General features: G+C 44.2%; 1 protein-coding gene across 1 annotated transcript in view; it reads left to right on the top strand.

Moving 5' to 3' along the window:
• The first annotated feature begins 10,123 nt into the window (after nucleotides 1-10,123).
• The window catches only part of RNF157 (ring finger protein 157), a 120,481-nt gene continuing 112,411 nt past the window's right edge, over nucleotides 10,124-18,193 (top strand). Inside the window, exon 1 of the mRNA XM_054975222.1 lies at nucleotides 10,124-10,211. Coding sequence (XP_054831197.1) covers nucleotides 10,124-10,211 — 88 coding nt within the window. The remainder of the gene's footprint in view (nucleotides 10,212-18,193) is intronic.

Raw genomic sequence — 18,193 nt, 5'->3', positions numbered from 1 at the left:
CTAAAAACCTTGCATACTTTTCTTGACAAATAGATATTGGTCTAATAAAAAATATCTGAATGTATTTTGTGTGTGTGTGTATGTGTGTTAACAATGGAAGTACACCTTATCCTTACGACAGTATAAGAGAGATAACAAAACTGCAAAATTAATATGTATGTACTCTACAAACTGCATACTACAGATTTCCTCTAGTTTACACCAACTTTGCAAGGCTATGGGCATCTGCTCTCAGCTTGGCAGCATAGGAAGCAACAAGCACAATTTGATAAATGTTTCTGATGTGTGATTTCTGGTCTTTTTAGGCAGCATTTGAGTTCCAATTTATTTCCAAACCATTTCTGTAATTTGGCCTGTTTTGTCCTTTATTTGATAGTTTTTAGGGAAGGTTGATAATTGTGCTGCTGATTTAGAAAGGTTTGTGGAGCAACCATTTTGCAATTACCACTTATTGAGCATCACATTTGCAGGGTGCTGCATTGATTCATCTAAGGTCACTATTTAGGGAGGATCAGGGGACATTCTCCCATGCTTCAGAATTCATGTGATGATTCTTCAGGAGCTCATGTTTATTGCTGGTCCTGCATTCTCACTGTTGCTTAACTCTTGAGTGGATAGACAGGTTCAGTATGTCAAAGGCACAAGTCCCTTTGCTCAACAGAAAAAAGGTCTTTGTGTTGATGACACTGCTATTATCTGCTTAAAAATAAAACTATAAACACAATAGATGTTTGAGTATATCAAAGCCTTGTTTTTATTTATTTAGAACATTTATATACTACCTCTCCAGAGATCTGCTTGGGTTGGCTCAAAAAGTAAAAAATAATTTTAAAAAATTAAAACAGCATAAGAAATTATGAATAGTAAAACAAGTCATAAAAACAAGCCAGGGTATTAAAACATTCAGCATGCTAAAACGATACTAATAAAACCATCCTTAGCTAGAAGTAGACTATAAAAACAGCTTTAAAAGATAGAACCCTCAATTAAAAGCCTAGTTATCTAAAAAACAAGGGTGGGGTGGGTAGGTAGGCAGGCAAACCTCATGAGGAAGGGTATTCAAAAGGTGTTACCACTCTGCAGGAGGGGTTCCAAGAACAGGCTTAGAAAGATGAAAGGTTTCTTCCCACCCATTTGAAACAACACCCCTGAAATTAGTATGGCCAGACTGATAACACCAGATGAAAGGCGCACAGGAACACCAATAGATTACCACTCATAAGATTTGAGATTTTCACATGATTTTTGGGTGGCGTTTTGCTTTTTATCGCAGAGCTCTTGTGCCTTTAACAGTAGGGTAACAGGCAGAACTTCAACAGATTATGCTGTTTGCAGCATGGAAGTGCAGTGATGAGGGAGGCTTTACTGCTGGTGTTCTGTTTGTTACCCAGCTGTTAAAGATCTGAGTGTGTTGTCCAGAGGGTGAAAAAGATGCAACCCCCAATGTGAATTATTTTTTATTTGCTGTCCATTTTTTTTAACCTTACAAAGTGTACGAAATTTCTTTCTGGCACAATGAAACCTGATCCTGCAAATAATATGCATTCTAACAATCACACACACACACACACATCCCAGTTATACAGTGATTTCTGATGACAAACAACCACCGTATGATGCAATCCTCTAGGGCAGGGGTCCCTAATGTGCTGCCCTTGGGCACTATGGCATCTGCTGACAACTTTCCTATCACCCCCCCCCCCAAGTGTTTGTAGAAAGTAGATGGGGCCAGAATGTCTGCCTGAAATGCAAAAGGGTTACTATTAGAATTATGCATGACCTCACTCCCTGACATTTTATGGTTGCCTCCACCTCCTGCAGCAGAATTCCAAAGGTGCTCACAAACTTAAAAAGATTAGGGACTCTAGGAAGCATGCCATTTGATGGGGCGAAGCACAAAGTCCTCAAGCTTGCCAGAAACACACAAGATTTGATTCCTTCAAATACCTTGTCTCCCCTTAATCCCAGTAGTAGATACTTGCACGTGTTTACTGAACATTAGAAATACTGGGTGTCTGAATCCACTTTTAGAAATAATCTCAATCAACCTAGTATGGTTACACCTGCTAGTAAAGTTATCCAGTGCAGATTTCGTCACACACTCCAAGTTCCATCTTCCTGTACTGGAGGTTTAAGAAAGAAAAGGCTTTCAATAAGGCCTTGGTAACTGGTGACATGAGGTGAAGAAAGAAACATGTAGAGATTTTTTTATCAAAACGAATAGAAAGAAACTACAACTGAGCTTTTTCATTCTTTGATCATTATTTTTCTTCCAGCGTTTTTGCCAGTTGAACAAAGTACATTTGCTTTAATATGAGCACACAACACAGCTATCACCTTGAAACTGTAGCTTCACGCAGATGACTCCCACTGAACTCAAAGAAATTTCCTTCCACAGGGTCAAGCTGCATAAGCTCTAATTCTATGCACATTCCCCTTGGCAAAAGTTCCATTGAAATGAATGGAACTTACTTCTGAGTGAACTTGCATAAGATCGGCTGCCAGTGCAAAGCAAATTCATGTGATTTTTTGTATGCATTCAGGAATGGCTTTGCTTTCATTTTTAAGTTTGCATTGCCCAATAAATGGACAAAGAGACATAATATTGTTGCATTGTTGAAGCAAAGAAAGCGTCAGTTATGCCTTCCTGAAATTCCTTAGTAAGCAGGAGCTAAGTAAAATAAATACTTGAACTGTCCCCTTTGATCAATTAATGGGACTCTCGAGAACACTGCCCTTCCCTGACAAATGCATCCTTTTATAGAACCATCAACATTCATGCTGCTTTCAAGAATTCAGATCCCAAAGTCTGATGTAAGCGAGATGACAAAAGGAAAACAAAGCAGGAGAACAGAGAAAACGAAGGACAATCTGCGCACATTCTAGTTTGAGGCTTATTTCCAGCAGGGAAAGGGAAACCTTCCTGACACCTTGTTTGCTAATGGATTGTAGGTGGGGGAACCGGCCAGGCCTGCTTTGGAATCTCTAACTGCAGCTGAAAAGAGCAACAGCAGAATCATAGAATCATAGAGTTGGAAGGGGCCATACAGACCATCGAGTCCAACCCCCTGCCCAGTGCAGGATCAGCCTAAAGCATCTCTGACAAGTATTCATCCAGCCTCTTCTTGAAAACTGCCAGTGAAGGGGAGCTCACCGCCTCCCTAGGCAGCTGATTCCACTTTTGAACTACTCTGACCGTGAAAAAGTTTTTCCTAATATCCAGTTGGTACCTTTGTGCATGTAGTTTTAGCCCATTGCTTCACGTCCTACCCTCTGCTGCCAAATGGAACAGCTCCCTGCCCTCCTCCAAATGACAGCCTTTCAAATATTTAAAGAGAGCAATCATGTCCCCCCTCAACCTCCTCTTCTCCAAACTAAACATTCCCAAGGCCCTCAGCCTTTCCTCGTAGGGCTCAGTCTCCAGACCCCTGATCATTCCCGTTGCTCTCCACTGCACCCTCTCGATTTTGTCCACATCCTTTTTGAAGTGAGGCCTCCAGAACTGCACACAATACTCCAGGTGTGGCCTGAAAGGTATAGCAAGCTGGAAAAAGGGACCACAACTAGAGCTGCCACACTTTTTCCCTACCTGCAGTGCCCAACATAAGCAAATAAACGGGTAGAAACTAAACAAATAGTCTCCTACTTGGAAATGCAATAAGGGACTCCCACTTCCCCTCCCTTTATTGTAATGTAGTGACTGAATGTATATGTCATGGCTTATCTTAAAGGGTAAAACAATCAGAACACACAAGCTTTGCACAAACGGAGCTTGGGCAGGCATTCTGAATTTTTTTTTAACTGCCTTTGACGCAATAGTTGGATCTAGAGGGGACAGGCCATCAACTGGAGCTGTATGCAGGCATAGAAGAGAGAAACTCAACTGCTTTTTGGTCTCACTCTGATGTTCTGCCTTCTATTTGTAACAGAGACACGAGTCTTGCTAGAAGATAAAGGAAATCGCCGTAAGAAAAAAGAAGAGATCTGATTTCTAAACACTGCCTTCGAGCTCCACCCAACTCCTAAACCAAATCCAGATTTAAAGCAACCCCACCCCACCCCCATTGTCAGCAACCTGACATGGGTAGTATGGATTTTGCAGACTAAAATCAGAGCAGCTCCCTGCCAGTAATAGCTCATGGGGTTCAGATCACATGTTACAAAGTCCACATGGCTGGTAAACCTATGTGGCCTATCAGTTTCCTGTTCAGCAATCTCGAATTTGATTCAGTACCACAGTGGTCAAGCTCTCCACTTTCCTTATAAGAAATGGCCTGGGAGCTGCTGTTTGTTCTCTTGGGGGAACTTGCACGTAGCCGTCGGTATACGTAAGTTTTCCCAACAGGACAAACAGCAGCTTCCCTAGGGCTATTTCAGGTCAGGAAAACAGCATAGGAGAAAGCAGTCTTGGGCCATCGTCACACAGGCCCTTATTTCGTCTGTTATTGTTATTAGAACGGATTCTCCCATCTTTTGATGACTGCTTGTGCTTCCAGTCAGTCACATTAAAAGGGAAAAGTGCAATTCGACGGTCAGTCAAAGTGCCTCTGGAAACGGGGCCCTAAAAATCCCGCCCCTTTTTTTAAAAAAAAATTTCACCTTTTTGCGCCATATCACTCATTATACCAGTGTTGTGCTGGGCCAACCCAAAAGCCAACCATGATAGGCAGCAGAGGTTTCCCACCCATGGCAGAATAGCACTATAGCGCTATAAGGCTGATGTTTTTTTTTTAAAAAATTACTTTGAGGCTTAATTGCGGGTCGTGCTGGGGCTTGTGGGAGTGTAGGGCAGGAGAATCAGTGTTAGGTGAGACAGATGATTGGGGAGAGTGAGCGTTTTGGTGTTGCAAAGCGTTCATAGTCGATCCAGGGCATTCACATGGAAGTGGATAAAGACGACATAAAGAGTGACAAAGCGTGAATTGGGGAAAATGGTGAAATCGCAAGAGAGCCGGAATAAGGTGAGCATTCAGTGGGAGATGGCGCTAGTTTGGCGCTAAATTTATGGCCGTGTGACGATGGCCTTGATTCAAATCTGGCCAATGTGACCTGGAAATTATGTTTCCAGGAGGAAATTCCCAGCACCATCTAACTGAATGTCCCTGTAGTTGCCACAGGAACTTTAAAATATGTGAATTAACCTTAGGTCACAGTAACAAAGCACATCTAACTTTTCAAATATGGAAGAGGTGAGGAGTTTAATATAATCAATAACTCAATCCCTCCACATGTAAAGAATCTAAAGTAGAGGTGGGTACAAACCGGGAAAATTCCAAACCATGTGGTTTGTCATGTTTTACAAACCACGAACTTTCACGAACTTGCCTCCATTTGTGATTTGGTTTGTTTGGTTCATGAAAACATCACTTCCAGTCATGAAAACATCACATCTGGGGAAGCTGAAGGTCTGCAAAAAGCCCCTCCTCCCGTTGTCTAGGAAATTGATTGATGGGCACCAGGTTGTCTGTGGTGACTAACCGAAAAACGAACTAAACAAACTGGCCTATGTGGCGTTTTGTCAGAAATGGGTTCTGACGAACCGCTTGTTCGCAAACCACGAACCAGCCCAGTTCGTGACGAACTTTGGTTTGTATTTCAGTTTGTGCCCGCCTCTAATCTAAAGTCAAACAGGCAACGAGACCATAGTGGTCAAGTGGCTGGATTGCAAATCAGCACTTTGCTGGTTTAAAACTCACTACTGCCATGAGATTAGTAGGTACCTTTGGATAAGCCACTCTTCTCAGACCCAGTTCCATTGTGGGGATAATAACAACATTGGCTTTGTTCACTGCTCTAAACAGAGCACTTATCTGTCTAGAAGAGGGGTATATAAGCACAGTTACCATTACTATCTGTTTTTATAATTTGTTTCAGCCCACCTGACTCTAGAAAGGATCAAGTACAAATACTAGAATTTGTGCAGTCTTCAATGTTCGTTGTTAGTTATTTAGTTACTATTTGTATTGCAATAATATTATTTCTCTTGTAAATGACTCTGAATTTTATTTTTGAAAAATAGCATATAAGTTATATCAATGCCTACAAGCCTAGCTGACTTGAGAATTAAACCTTGCAACAGTGCTGAATTTTGTTACTCGGGAATAAGCCTATAGCCAATTGGCCTTTTTTCTAAATACAGATTTGCAGACAATCCTGTATGCTCTTACTTAAGATATATGTTGCACTGATTTCCCAGATTCATGTGCCAAAGGCTGCACTTACAAAGGAACATGCCTCACTTTACTCAGAAGGACTGATTTTTGTGTAAAGGTACACAGTCTGCTCCAGGAGCAAAATGCACTTTAACTATGGTGGCCATCCATCCTGTTTCTTTGTTTTCAACAGGACAATCTTCTTTTTTGAGTCATTTGTCTCGTTTTCTGTACCAAAATGCCAGTAGAAATCATAAAGGTGACTTTCTACCTGGAGAAGCATGAGGCTGGATAGAGAGGAATGATTTCAGATGCTAGGAGGCTTCTGCAGAACTACGGGGAACTTTCTAGCTCTCTCCCTGCTGACCTAGAAGAATCTTTCATGTCTGGTTGTACTAGAGTCTGCTTGCTTACTCATGACACTTCTGGTAGTCAGGCAGTGATTGGCTAAACCACATTTTGCCCAAATATATCCCATTGTAAGAATAGAGAGTGCTTCCTCTGCTGGCAAACAAAGAACTTATTAATGAGTCAACTGCATAGGCAGGGTAATAAAGGGTATCACCCCACCTAAAGACCCAAATCCCTACTAATGTTATTGGTTGACCACCTGTTTAGATCTTAACCAGCATGGATAGCCATAACCAAGGCACGACTTTCTGTTCAGTATGCATTGATAGTTGAGCTCGTCTTAAGAGGTAGTGACTGCAGAAAGGGAAAAGGCACCAATTTGCAGGAGCATCCTTAGACACAGGTAATGTTTCAGGTAATGTACTCCTTTCCTTTCCTTGACATAGTCAGTTGGATTCAGGAGACCCAGGTTCAAATCATCACACTGACATGAAGCTTCCTGGGTGACCATAGGTTGTGTGTGTTATGAGCTTTCAAGCCGCTTCTCACAGTGACCCTATGAATGACAGACTTCCAAAACACTGTATAATTAATAACCTTGCTCAGAACTTGCAAAATGGGGGTTGTGGCTTCCATTATTGAGTTACGCCATCTCTTCTCCTACTGCCTTCCACTTTTCCTAGCATTATTGTATTTTCCAGTTGTTCTTGACTTCTCAAGGATATGATGAAAGTTTGATAGTCTCAGTTTCGTCATTTTAGCTTCTGGGGAGAATTGAGTCTTGATTTGATTTAGAACTCACTTGTGTGTCTTTTTGGTCATTTGTGGTATTTGTAAAACTCTCCTCCAGCACCACATTTCAAATGAATGAATTTTCTTCCTGTCAGCTTTCTTCTTTGCTCAACTCTCACGACTATACATAGTAATGGAGAATACTACCGTGTAGATTATCTTGTTCTCGGGTCCTAGCAATACATCCCTATTCTAAAGGATCTTTTCTAGTTCCTTCATGGCTGCCCTTCCAAGTCTCAATCTCCTTCTGATTTCTTGGTTGTACTCTCCCTTTTGGTTGATTATTGAGCCAAGCAATAGAAAAATCTTGAGCAATTTCAATTTTTTCATTGTCAACCTTAAAGTTGTGTAATTCCTCAGTAATTCATTTTGTCTTGAAGTTCAGGTATAATCGTGCTTTGGCACTTTCTCCTTTAACGTTTATCAGTAGTTGTTTCTTCACTATTTTCTGCCACCAATGTGGAGTCATTTGCTATCTCAAATTGTTAATGTTCCTTCTGCCAATTTTCACTCTAGCCTCTTCAAAATTTAACCCAGCTTTCCTTATATCTTCTGCATATAGGTTGAACAGATAGGGAGGTAATATACCAATAGTTGGTGCACTCTTTGGCATCCCCTTTTTTGGAATTGGAATGTAGATTGTTTCCAGTCTATGGGCTATTTTTTATTTTCAATATTTGTTGACATATTCCTGTTTAGACTTTGATGGACTCAGGTTCTGTAGCTTGAAATTGCCCTATTGGTATACCATTTACTCCTGGTGATTTGTTTTATGCAATTGCTTTGAGTGCAACATTCATTTCACTTTCTAAGACTGTGGGTTCTTTGTCAAAAGATCCTTCTTTGAAGGAATCTGTCATACTTTCATCTCCTCTGTGTAGGTCTTCTGTGTACTGTTTCCATCTTTCCTTTATTTTGTCCTGATTGGATACTGTTTTTCCATGTTGATCTTCCAGCATCCCTAGCTGTGGTTTAAATTACTCTTTGATTTCCTGAACTTTGTGGAACAGATCTCCTGTTCCTCCTTTGTTGTTGTTGACCTTGGGACCATCACGTACTTTCAGTCTAACTTACCTTGCAGTGAAGTTGTGAGGGTAAAATGGAGGAGAATGATGTGAGAAGCTGTGAGGGGGAAAGTGAGGTATAAATGAAGCAGGTAAATAAATGCTTCCATTGTTGTGCAAGAGGATGATCTATAAGAAGAGTTTGCGCTGACTTTAAGAATCTTTTAGCATTACATTTTTGTGAGAGAAATGGATCCCAGCAGTATGGTGGGGATAATGATAGCACTGGCTTTGCTTGCCACTATGGGTGGGGCACTAATCTGTCTAGAAGAGCAGTATATAAGTACTGTTGTTATTATTAGTAGCAATATTATTATCCACAGTGACATAGTGGTGCTAATAAGATGTATTTTGAAGACAGTGGTGGGATGTGGGCCCAAGCCCTTTGGAATTGTGCTTCTTGTCATGCTTCAAGATAATAAAACAAATGTATCCCTTTGGTGCACTATGAGCCAGCAATATGAGTGAGGAACCAGAGTTGGAGAAAAGTTTGGACCTGTTCGGGAGGGAACAATGAGTCAGGCTTCCAACCCATTTCTGTCAAGGTGGCCTCCCTCATCCCTGTTAACACCTTTTAGGCAAAACTTAACCTGATCCTAGGGCCCTGGTTTAATATCAGCTCAGCCCCCTAATACATGAAGGAATAAAACCGCCCCCAAGCATGTGAAAAAATGGCTTCCTGGATTACACTCAAATCCTCCCTCCCGGGTGAGGGCACCTGTGACAAATAGCTGAGTGACAGAACAATTTATTATAACTTTGTGTTATAATATAGCATTTTTATGGAAATTGTATTTAATTATGTATTGTGTCTTAAATGATGTGATCCACCCTAGGCCCACTTGTCGGAAGGGCGGGATAGAAGCCTAATAAAATAAATAAGCCTGAAAGGTTCACCTCCAGAATTCCTGTAAATATGCAGAGGATCCGGCTGTAAGACGAGAGGTTCAGGGGTTTCCGGGCAGGGCCTGCAGTGACCGTCTGAATAGTAATAAAATCTTAAGGGGGGGGGCGGCGGCACAGAGTTCTGGCACCCCCCCCCCCCCCCCGATTCCCGGAGGCGGCGGGTGCCTGTTTTGGCTTCTCCAGCTACCACCAAGGTGAACTTGGGCAGCTGCCCGACAGCGGCCTCGCCGCCAAGCGGAATGTGCCAGGGAGTTGCTGGGTCCGCGAGAGCAGCAGCAGGAGGCGCCGGCGGCTGCTCGGAGGCAGGCAGGCAGGCCGACCGGCCGGCCGCCTTCCTCCCTGGCCGCCTCCATTGGCTGGAGAAGAGAGCGGCCGCTAACGTCAAGGCGGCGCCCGGCTGCTGGCGAAGCCGCGGCTCCCGCTGCAGAGAGGGATGCGGCCGCCGCTCCCGCTGCGGGCTGGCTCGCCTGCTGCACTTGGAGCCGCGACGGACGGCATGCGAGCCCCGCTCGGCTCGCCCCAGCTGCAGCGCTCCCCAGGGGTGTCCCGCTGAGCTGCCCCGCTCTGAGCCGCTGCAGGTCCCCCGGCAAATGAGGGATGGGGAGAGACGGCGGGGGAACGGCCGCCTCCGTCCCCTGCTCCGCGGCAGCAGCAGCAGCAGCAGCAGCAGCAGGAGGCAACACCACCCCCCTGGGGGCAGCAGCAGCAGCAAGCAAGTCAATGCGGCAGCCTTGCCAGTGAGGGGCCGGTGCCGTCGCTTTGCCGGAGGGAGCTGCTGACCCCCTGCTCGCCACCTCCGCGGGCGCTGAACGGGGCCACCTAGGGCCCCCTGCCCATGCCCTCTGCCGCGGTCGGACCATGGGAGCCTTAACCAGCAGGCAGAACGCAGGGGTGGAAGAGGTGGACATCCCGTCTAATTCCATCTACAGATATCCCCCTAAATCCGGTAAGGCTTAGAGGAGCGCCGGGGAGGGATGGGAGGCAATGTGACCCGGCTGGGCTGGACGGTGAACTCCAGCTTTCCCTAAGCGATGCCTTTAATTCCGCTTGGCAGCGGGGTGGGTGGGTGGAAGCGAGACCTCTGCTCTCGCTTCTCGGCAAAAAAAACGCCCCCAGCCCCCTGAACCTCGAGGCTTTCTGCTAAGTTGCTGCATTTGGGGGCAGCTCGGGAGTTTGGGGGGAGTTGAGGGGCGAGTGAGAAGAAGGAACATATGAGCGAGTGCATGAGAAGGTCTGAAGGCTGGGGGGTGTGGGTCTCGTTCATCGGGGTCCTGGATCTTGCCCGGGGATTATGGTGGCATCTGAACTGAAATAGCAACCTTCCTGGCATCATCATGCTGTTGGGTAAAAAACCGTTTCATTCTGCCTTTTAAAGCGTATCAAATGTCTTGTAGTTGCTTTCGGATAAAACCTTGGAGTTTTCTCAGAGGTCCCCCCCCCCCCTTTATTTGAGAGAAACCACCGCTGTGTTCCCGAGTCTAGTTTTTCTGCATTTGCACTACAAATTGTCCTGTTCTCCAGAGCGGAGAGAGAGAATCTCTGTGCCACCTCTTGAAATGTAATGTTTCAGTACCTACATGTATATTTGCACGTTTTGCTCATGCTCTAATTGGGATTTAAAATATCCCATCTGTCTGACTGTGTGACACTTTCCATCACATAGTTAGGCGGCCTTTGGTATTGATTAGCTTTGGCACAGTATATGGAAAAGGCTGGTTTACTGAAGGAACAAATGTTGCGTTGGGTGGACTGAGGTCAATATATCCTTGGAACAAACCCATTCTCATTGATCTCATGGGTAACTTTAGTCAGCAGTTTGGTTCTTCTTTTCTTTTTTAAAAGGAAATGGAAATAAGTGTAGTTAAGAGATGCACAGTGTTAAAGAATAGAGTAAGAATGTGCCTTGCAATGATGCCTTGCACCATTCCATTGGCTTTGCTGCTGCATGCAGAAATTAAGCTGGTGAAGCTTTTGCCAACACTTCTTGTCCCTGCCAGGAACAACTTCACTTGCTAATGTTTTGCCAAGGTTGCTATTAAAGCAGCCAGTTGCATAGAACTTGTATCCCTGTATGGGATACAAGAGAAAATTTTGGGAGGTGAAGTTGGTTATACAGTTGTGAGAAAACCTGCAGTGGGGCAAATTGGAAGGTTAAAATCATCCAGGATAAAGCGGAGCTGTTTGGTTCCTGCAGTGCTGGCATAGGGTCTGCTTAGGTCAGACTTGTGCTGTAGCGGCGAGACGATTACTATGGTGGGTATAGGTGTGGCTCCTGCGGTCTTGGCAGGCTCTTGGCTCAGCTTGCTCCTAACCACCAGTGGCACCCCAGGACAGCGGCCCACCAAGAACTCTCCTGGTAATTTGAAATGCCAGTCCACCCATCTGCAATCTGTGACAGTTCTGTCATCTGTATAGCTACAGGAATCCTGCCTTCCTTTGCATCTGAATACTCTAGTTAAAAACACAGGAGTCGAGCCTGAAAAAACAGCGTCATAGTTGTACCTTGTCCTATATTCTGTGTTTTGATTATTTTGTATAGTTCCTCCTGTACCCCAGTTTAATTTTGATCACATGATGCTGCCAATCCTATGCATGTTTATTCAGAAGTACGCCCCAATGTTTCTGGTGAGATTTAGTTCTGGCTAAAATGTATACTGCATTGTACTACATGGCTGAAATTGTATTCCTAATTCCTTGGGAGAAACTCCAGGAAGGACCTATTTCTGAGTAAATGAGAATGCTAGAAAGCTAATGAACTCTTACTCGTGAAAGCTTTTTAACTGCCGTTCATCTTAATGCTTAAGCAATGTTTTTAGAAAGGGTGCAATATGTTTTTTTTTTACTACAGAAGAATATATAACGAAAACTTAAGTCATGTCTGATAATTATTTTTAATCACATGTTTTGAAGACTAATTCCCATTGTGACTGCATAATTCAAAACAATAGGAGTTTGCTGCTCTCGGTGGCTCACAAGGGACGCATGGCCCTGTTTGCAGTCCCTGGAGGTCCTGGTTGGAGCTGAGATGATTCCTTCCCTTGAATCTTCTTGTTTAGGCTCTCTCCTGTTACCGCTAGGAATGAGTGGTCGCTGTGCAATGTAGATGGAAAAGGTTGGTTGCAGTTAACCACAACACAGGCTTAAGTAGTGGAAATCTTGGGTAGGTGGGGCACATTGAGTCCAGATTCAATAGGATTTCCTGTTAAAAGAATCTCAGGTGACAGGTGCTGGGGAAAGTCCTTTCTGTGTTTGAGACCTTGAATGACTGTCCGAGTAGCCAATGCTGAACTAGATGGACCAGTAGGCTGCAACAGTTGGAATGAATGAAGCCGCCTTACACTGTTTCAGCTCACTAGTTCATCTCGCCCAGCACTGGCTACTCTGATTAGTTTTTCAGGTCATTCTTCATGTATGTGCTACTTTCTTGAATTTGCTGAGCAGTTTCACCTTTTTAGTGTACCTATCTCTCTGGTGTAAAGAGGTAATTTGCACCTCCTGAAAAGATTTCCGTTTCATTGGCATTTGTTGAATTGTGAGCAATGTTCGGAGAAGTTGTAACCTCCTGCAAACGTATGTTTAACTTCACATGCTTCTTTAATACGCACAGTTAAGTAGCCTTCTAGCCCACTTCCTTTTTGTGAATGAAACATGCAGGCAGTACTCACATGCTTACCTTGCTGCCTTCCTGCGTCTGCTTGGGTCAAAGTTTTGTGTAACAGCTGGGGCTTGATTCTCTGCTACTTTTTAAATTTTAAATTGCATCCCCACAAAAATGGGGGTGGGGGAGGAACTCAGAGCATGACAGTGTCATAGGGACAATCAATTGACTGTCCATCCCCGTACAGTATGGTGTAGTGGTTAGAGTGTTGGGCTAGGAGACCCAGGCTTGAATCCCCATTCTGCCACGGAAGCTCACTGGGCGACCTTAAACCAGTCATACTCTTTCAGCCTAACATACCTCACAGGGTTGTGGTGAGGATAAAATGCCGGAGAAGAGGATGATGTAAGCCACTTCAGGTCCCCATTTGGGAGAAAAGTGGGGTATAAATCAAGTAAGTAAATAAATACAAAATCTGAAAAATGATGGGGAATCCACTTACATATCTCTTGTCATTGCCAGTAGTTTGGTGTAATTGTAACTCTACTTTAAAGAGAGTGAAGAGTTCTTATCCAAGTTAAACGCTTAAAGTTGTCTTTATTATTAGAATAAAATGTTAAGGGATCTTAAGTCGTGTTTTTTCTTTCTTCTTTAACTGCATACTTTGGAGACTAAAATGTGTTTAAAACATGATTTGTTAAATACTAATTATATTAAATTATGGGTGGTAATTTTAATAAGTAATTAGCAAGGTAAGGTTTAAAAAGAACCTTTAGTAGCATCTCCTTTCTTACAAATAACTTGTTAACTATCAGCCAGGGCTTTTGCAGAGTCATTGGTAAATAAACTCTGTTTTTAAATTGAAAATGCATGTTTGGCTTTTTTTGGCATTCAAAACGGCTGGAATCAGTTTGCTAAAACATCTGCATGCATGTTGGCATTTAGCAAGTTCTTTTCCATACTTTGCAATAAAATGTGTTTTCTGGGGGGAATTTGTAACATTAAACAGATTGTGGCCAGGCCATCTTGGGAAAAAAAAAACCCTCTTTCCTTGGTTGTACATCAATTAGTGCCTTCTCATTCAGCAGAGTTGTGTAGTGTCCTAAATGGCCTTACCCCACAGATATTCTCTTTCTACGTAATTTTTGACTTGTTTGTTTTCTAACAAAAAGCTTTTGGTGCGGCGATCCTCCTGTACAGTAATTTGAATGTGATGATAATCTTGCAGTGTGTAAGCGCTTCAGCACTTCTCTGTGTGGCACATTTCTGCCCAGAGACTGCTGCGGGGGTAAGCCATACGTGACCCGTAAATATAGGAACCCTAAGATGACTCTTTAAGATGAAAAGCCACCTCTTGAGGAGTAGAAAAGCAGGAGTACTTTCTGTGCTTGCCATTTCTGTGTTCCAAATTCGATTGCCTCCCTACCCCGTTGCCCTGCTCATGAGGCTCTAAAAATTTGTAGCTGGTCCATGGAATGAGAGAGTATAGGAACTGACTGTCATTAATGTGAAGAGGGGAACTATGGCAGCTTGCCAGCCGATGAACCGCTGCGCCCCCTCAGACCCAGGCTGAGGAAGGGAAACTATGGGATGACAGTCAGTGGGATGGCAGATGGGTGTACACCCATGTGTGGATCATCCCCTGCCACCCAGGAGTGAGGCGGACCTCATAGCCCCCAAGCTGGGCATGCACCTGCCATGCCACACTCCCCAGACCCCTTAAGGGGATCCCCATAATAGGGAAACTGAGCTCATGGGCCCTGTTTCCCCCCAAATGGATCAGTGCCCAACGCCCCAATCATCTGCTCTCCTCCAAAGTTGTGATGGAAAGGGAGGGCTGGGCGGGATGCTGGCCACAAGCCAAGTGCTGCAGGGGCGGGGACTGCCCCTCTTACAAGGGCCAGCAGCGGACCTGAGAGGAGACTGAGCCTCCCAGGTCCTCAGTCCTCTCCCTGCCCCAGCCGGCCCGCTCTGATTGGCTAGCTGCAGTTTGAATCTGGGCAGCGAGGGCTGCCCTGCTACCCCAGGGACCCCCACGCCGCCTTCCAATATGGCGGCCGCCATGGCAGCCTGCCCCCCCTGTGGCCTGCAGCTGAGCCCCCCAGTTAAGTCTGGGGAGCTGGCATTTCTCAATCAATATATACTAACAGTATAATTACTGTCATTTGGGGAGGGGGGATCCTCATACTCCAAAAAGTTGGGAACCACTGGTTTATAAGCCCACAACCTCTGTGTGTAGTTGCCATTTAGCCAGTTTAGTTGTCGTGGCTAATAGTTCATACATTTCTCTCTGTGGAGAAGCTATTGTGTTTAAGCAATCCTTGTGGTGAAGTGAGGAAAGATTTAAAAATTTACAAATGGAATTTCTGCGGAGGGGAGCAAATGGGACAACTATGGAGTTTAGTGAATGCGATTGTTGGTATAGACGTGGAAGTTCTGACTTTGTAGCGCTGAAGTTCTGTGTCTCCAACCTCATGTTGTTGTAGTTCATGAGTGTAGTTCAGATCAATCAGCAACCATTTTGCTCTTTGCAGATGTTGTCCTTTTTCTGTTCTCAGCCAGCCCGTTATTTCTCCATGGAATGTTGGAGATACCATTTCAGCCAAAGCTGTGCTTAGGTATCTTTGCTCAGTCAGCAATATTTGAAGGCACAAATACTGCTATTAATAAATGTGATCACCTGTTACTGCCAGAGTTGGGATCTTTGTGTGATTCTTAAAAAAAAAAAGAACTGTATAAGAGCCAGCATGGTCCCCCACATAAAGATGTCATCCTCCACACCATCCAAGTCCAACCCAGACATTATATGAAATTACACTGCGTTATTTGCTGTTGGCATATTTCGTCTTTAAATTTCTCTACCCCCCTCCAAGGGGCTCAGGGCCTTCCATTTTATATTCACTACAGCAGCAGCCCTGTTATGTAGGTTATGCTGAGATAGTAACAGTCCCAAGATCATACTTCTCTGTCTCTTCACCTAAATGTGGCCACAGAATGTATAATCACAAACCATTGGTTAGTTTAGCTTCCTGGGCCTGTAGGGCCCCTGTAATTTTACCCCCTCCATACACACACCTTGCCCGCATAAATATATGATGACTTAATCTTTTGCTTCAAGGAATTGCTTGTTGTTTTCCCCAAATGTCCCCCCTTCATAACAGTACATCATGCTGCGTCTGAAATGGATATGGGTGCTACAAGGGTTAGCCTAATGCTGAACTAAAGTCAGTCTGAAATCCCACAAGCCTCTTAAACTCCTTTTCAGCCTCTCTCCTGCTGATAGGCTTGTGTAAAAACACAAAGGCAGTTTTGAACTTGACTAAAAAGGGTTAAAAAAAAAGATTGATAGCCAAGCAGGAAAGTTGCTTTACAATCTCATTCCAACCTTCCTTCATTTTATGATGCCTGGGTAATTTCAGCCTGGGCAGCTCAGCTAGCAGCATATAAAAAATCTGCCGTGTTGAGGGGATGTGAGGCAGGTGGGCGCAAGAGACCTTGAGGCTCAGAATTCCTTATCATAGTGATATAAAGGGCTTGGGGTAACGTTATGAAGGAGGGGAAATTTAAGCATAAGCAAAGCCATGTTGGATCAGGCCAGTGGCCCATCCAGTCCAACATTCTGTCACACACAGTGGCTAGAAATCCAGTGCCATCTAAAGGACTGTCAGTGAGGCCAGGACACCAGAAGCCCTCCCACTGCCTTCCTTCCAGCATCAAGACAACAGAGCACCACCTCCCCACAAAGAGAATACCATCTATCTCCTGTGGCTAATAGCCACTGATGGACCTCTGCTCCATATATTTGTCCAGTCCCCTCTTGAAGCTGGCAATGCTTGTAGCTGCCACCACCTCCTGTGGCAACGAATTCCAACGAATTTAACTGATAAGGAAAAAAATCTTACTCTGTTTTAATTTTCTTTTTGCATAATTATCTTGAGTCTTCAGGTTGAGGTAGACTATAAATCTAAATAATATGTTAGGCAAGATTATTACAATGTGGGAAGGAGCCTTAAATTTTTTCCCCTCATGGCACTTTTATCCATTGTCTTTAGTTTGTGTATGGCAGTATAGGTTCCTGCTTTGAACCTCTGATTGTTTACTTGTTTACTAAAGCAGTTTGCATCATTCTCCTCTTCTCCATTTTTTCCTCACAATAACCCTGTGAGGCAGGTTAGGCTGAGATTGTGTTACTGGCCCAAGATCATGCAGCAAATGACCATGGCAGAGCAAGGATTCAAACCCAGGTCTCCCAAATCTTAGACACACACTCAAACCGCCGCACAACACTGCTTCTTGTTAGAGCCATTCTTGGCTGTAGTGGTGGAAAGTGCTGTCAAGTCATACCTAACTTACGGTGACCCCTGCTGGGGTTTTCTGACAGACTGACAGAAGAGGTTTGTCATTGCTTGTCTCTGCAACCCTGGTCTTTTTTGGAGGTCTCCTTTCCAATTGCTAACTAAGGCTGACCTGCTTAGCTTCCAATATCTGAAGATATTTGGCTTGCCTGGCCTATCCAGCTCAGGAGGACATTATTGGCTCCAGGGCTTTTTTTTCAGCTGGAACGCGGTGGAACAGAGTTCTGGAACCTCTTGAAAATGGTCACATGGCTGGTGGCCCCACCTCCTGATCTCCAGAAAGAGGGGAGTTTAGATTGCTCTCCGCGCTGCTGGAGATCGCAGAGGGCGATCTAAACTCCCCTCTGTCTGGAGATCAGGGGGCAGGGCCACCTGCCATGTGGCCATTTTTGCCGAGGGCAATTTAAACTTTTAAAAACTCCCTCCTTGTTCCAGCTGACCAAAAGTGATGTCATTGGTCCTGGGAGCATGCGTGCACTTTGTGCACATGTATGTGGTACCAAGGGCACCACCTCCTGCCAAGAGTTGCCCCCTGTGCTGGTAACCCACTGAGTTCCACCACATCTTTCCCCCGAAAAAAAGCCCTGATGGGCTCTCTTATTTGGAAATTTCATGTAGAATTTTATGTTCATTTGGATGCCACCCATGGTTTTCCTCCCCATAAATCTATATACGAAACCTACTGATGCTGCATTGTCTCAGCAGCCTGAGGACCCATCCAGAAGACTTCCCCAACTCACTTACTACCGGGTCTTGACTTGCAGGCAGCACTGGCGTTGACCTAACTCATTCTTTTCTGTTCTCTGACATTACTGTTGATTCTTGTGTTCTGTAATATGAGTTAATCTGTGTTGGCTTAGATATAGGACTATTTTCTCAGTGCAAGGAAATAGGGATAATGAAGCATATTGCCCTAATAACTTTCCTTTATAATTCTGGAATGCTGATCTCAATGGAATTTTAAGACTTATTTGA

Source organism: Eublepharis macularius, chromosome 4 (genome assembly GCF_028583425.1).
Source record: "Eublepharis macularius isolate TG4126 chromosome 4, MPM_Emac_v1.0, whole genome shotgun sequence".
Taxonomy (NCBI): domain Eukaryota; kingdom Metazoa; phylum Chordata; class Lepidosauria; order Squamata; family Eublepharidae; genus Eublepharis; species Eublepharis macularius.
The sequence above is the reverse complement of the archived record's forward strand: the minus strand, read 5'-3'. Positions and strand labels throughout refer to the sequence as shown.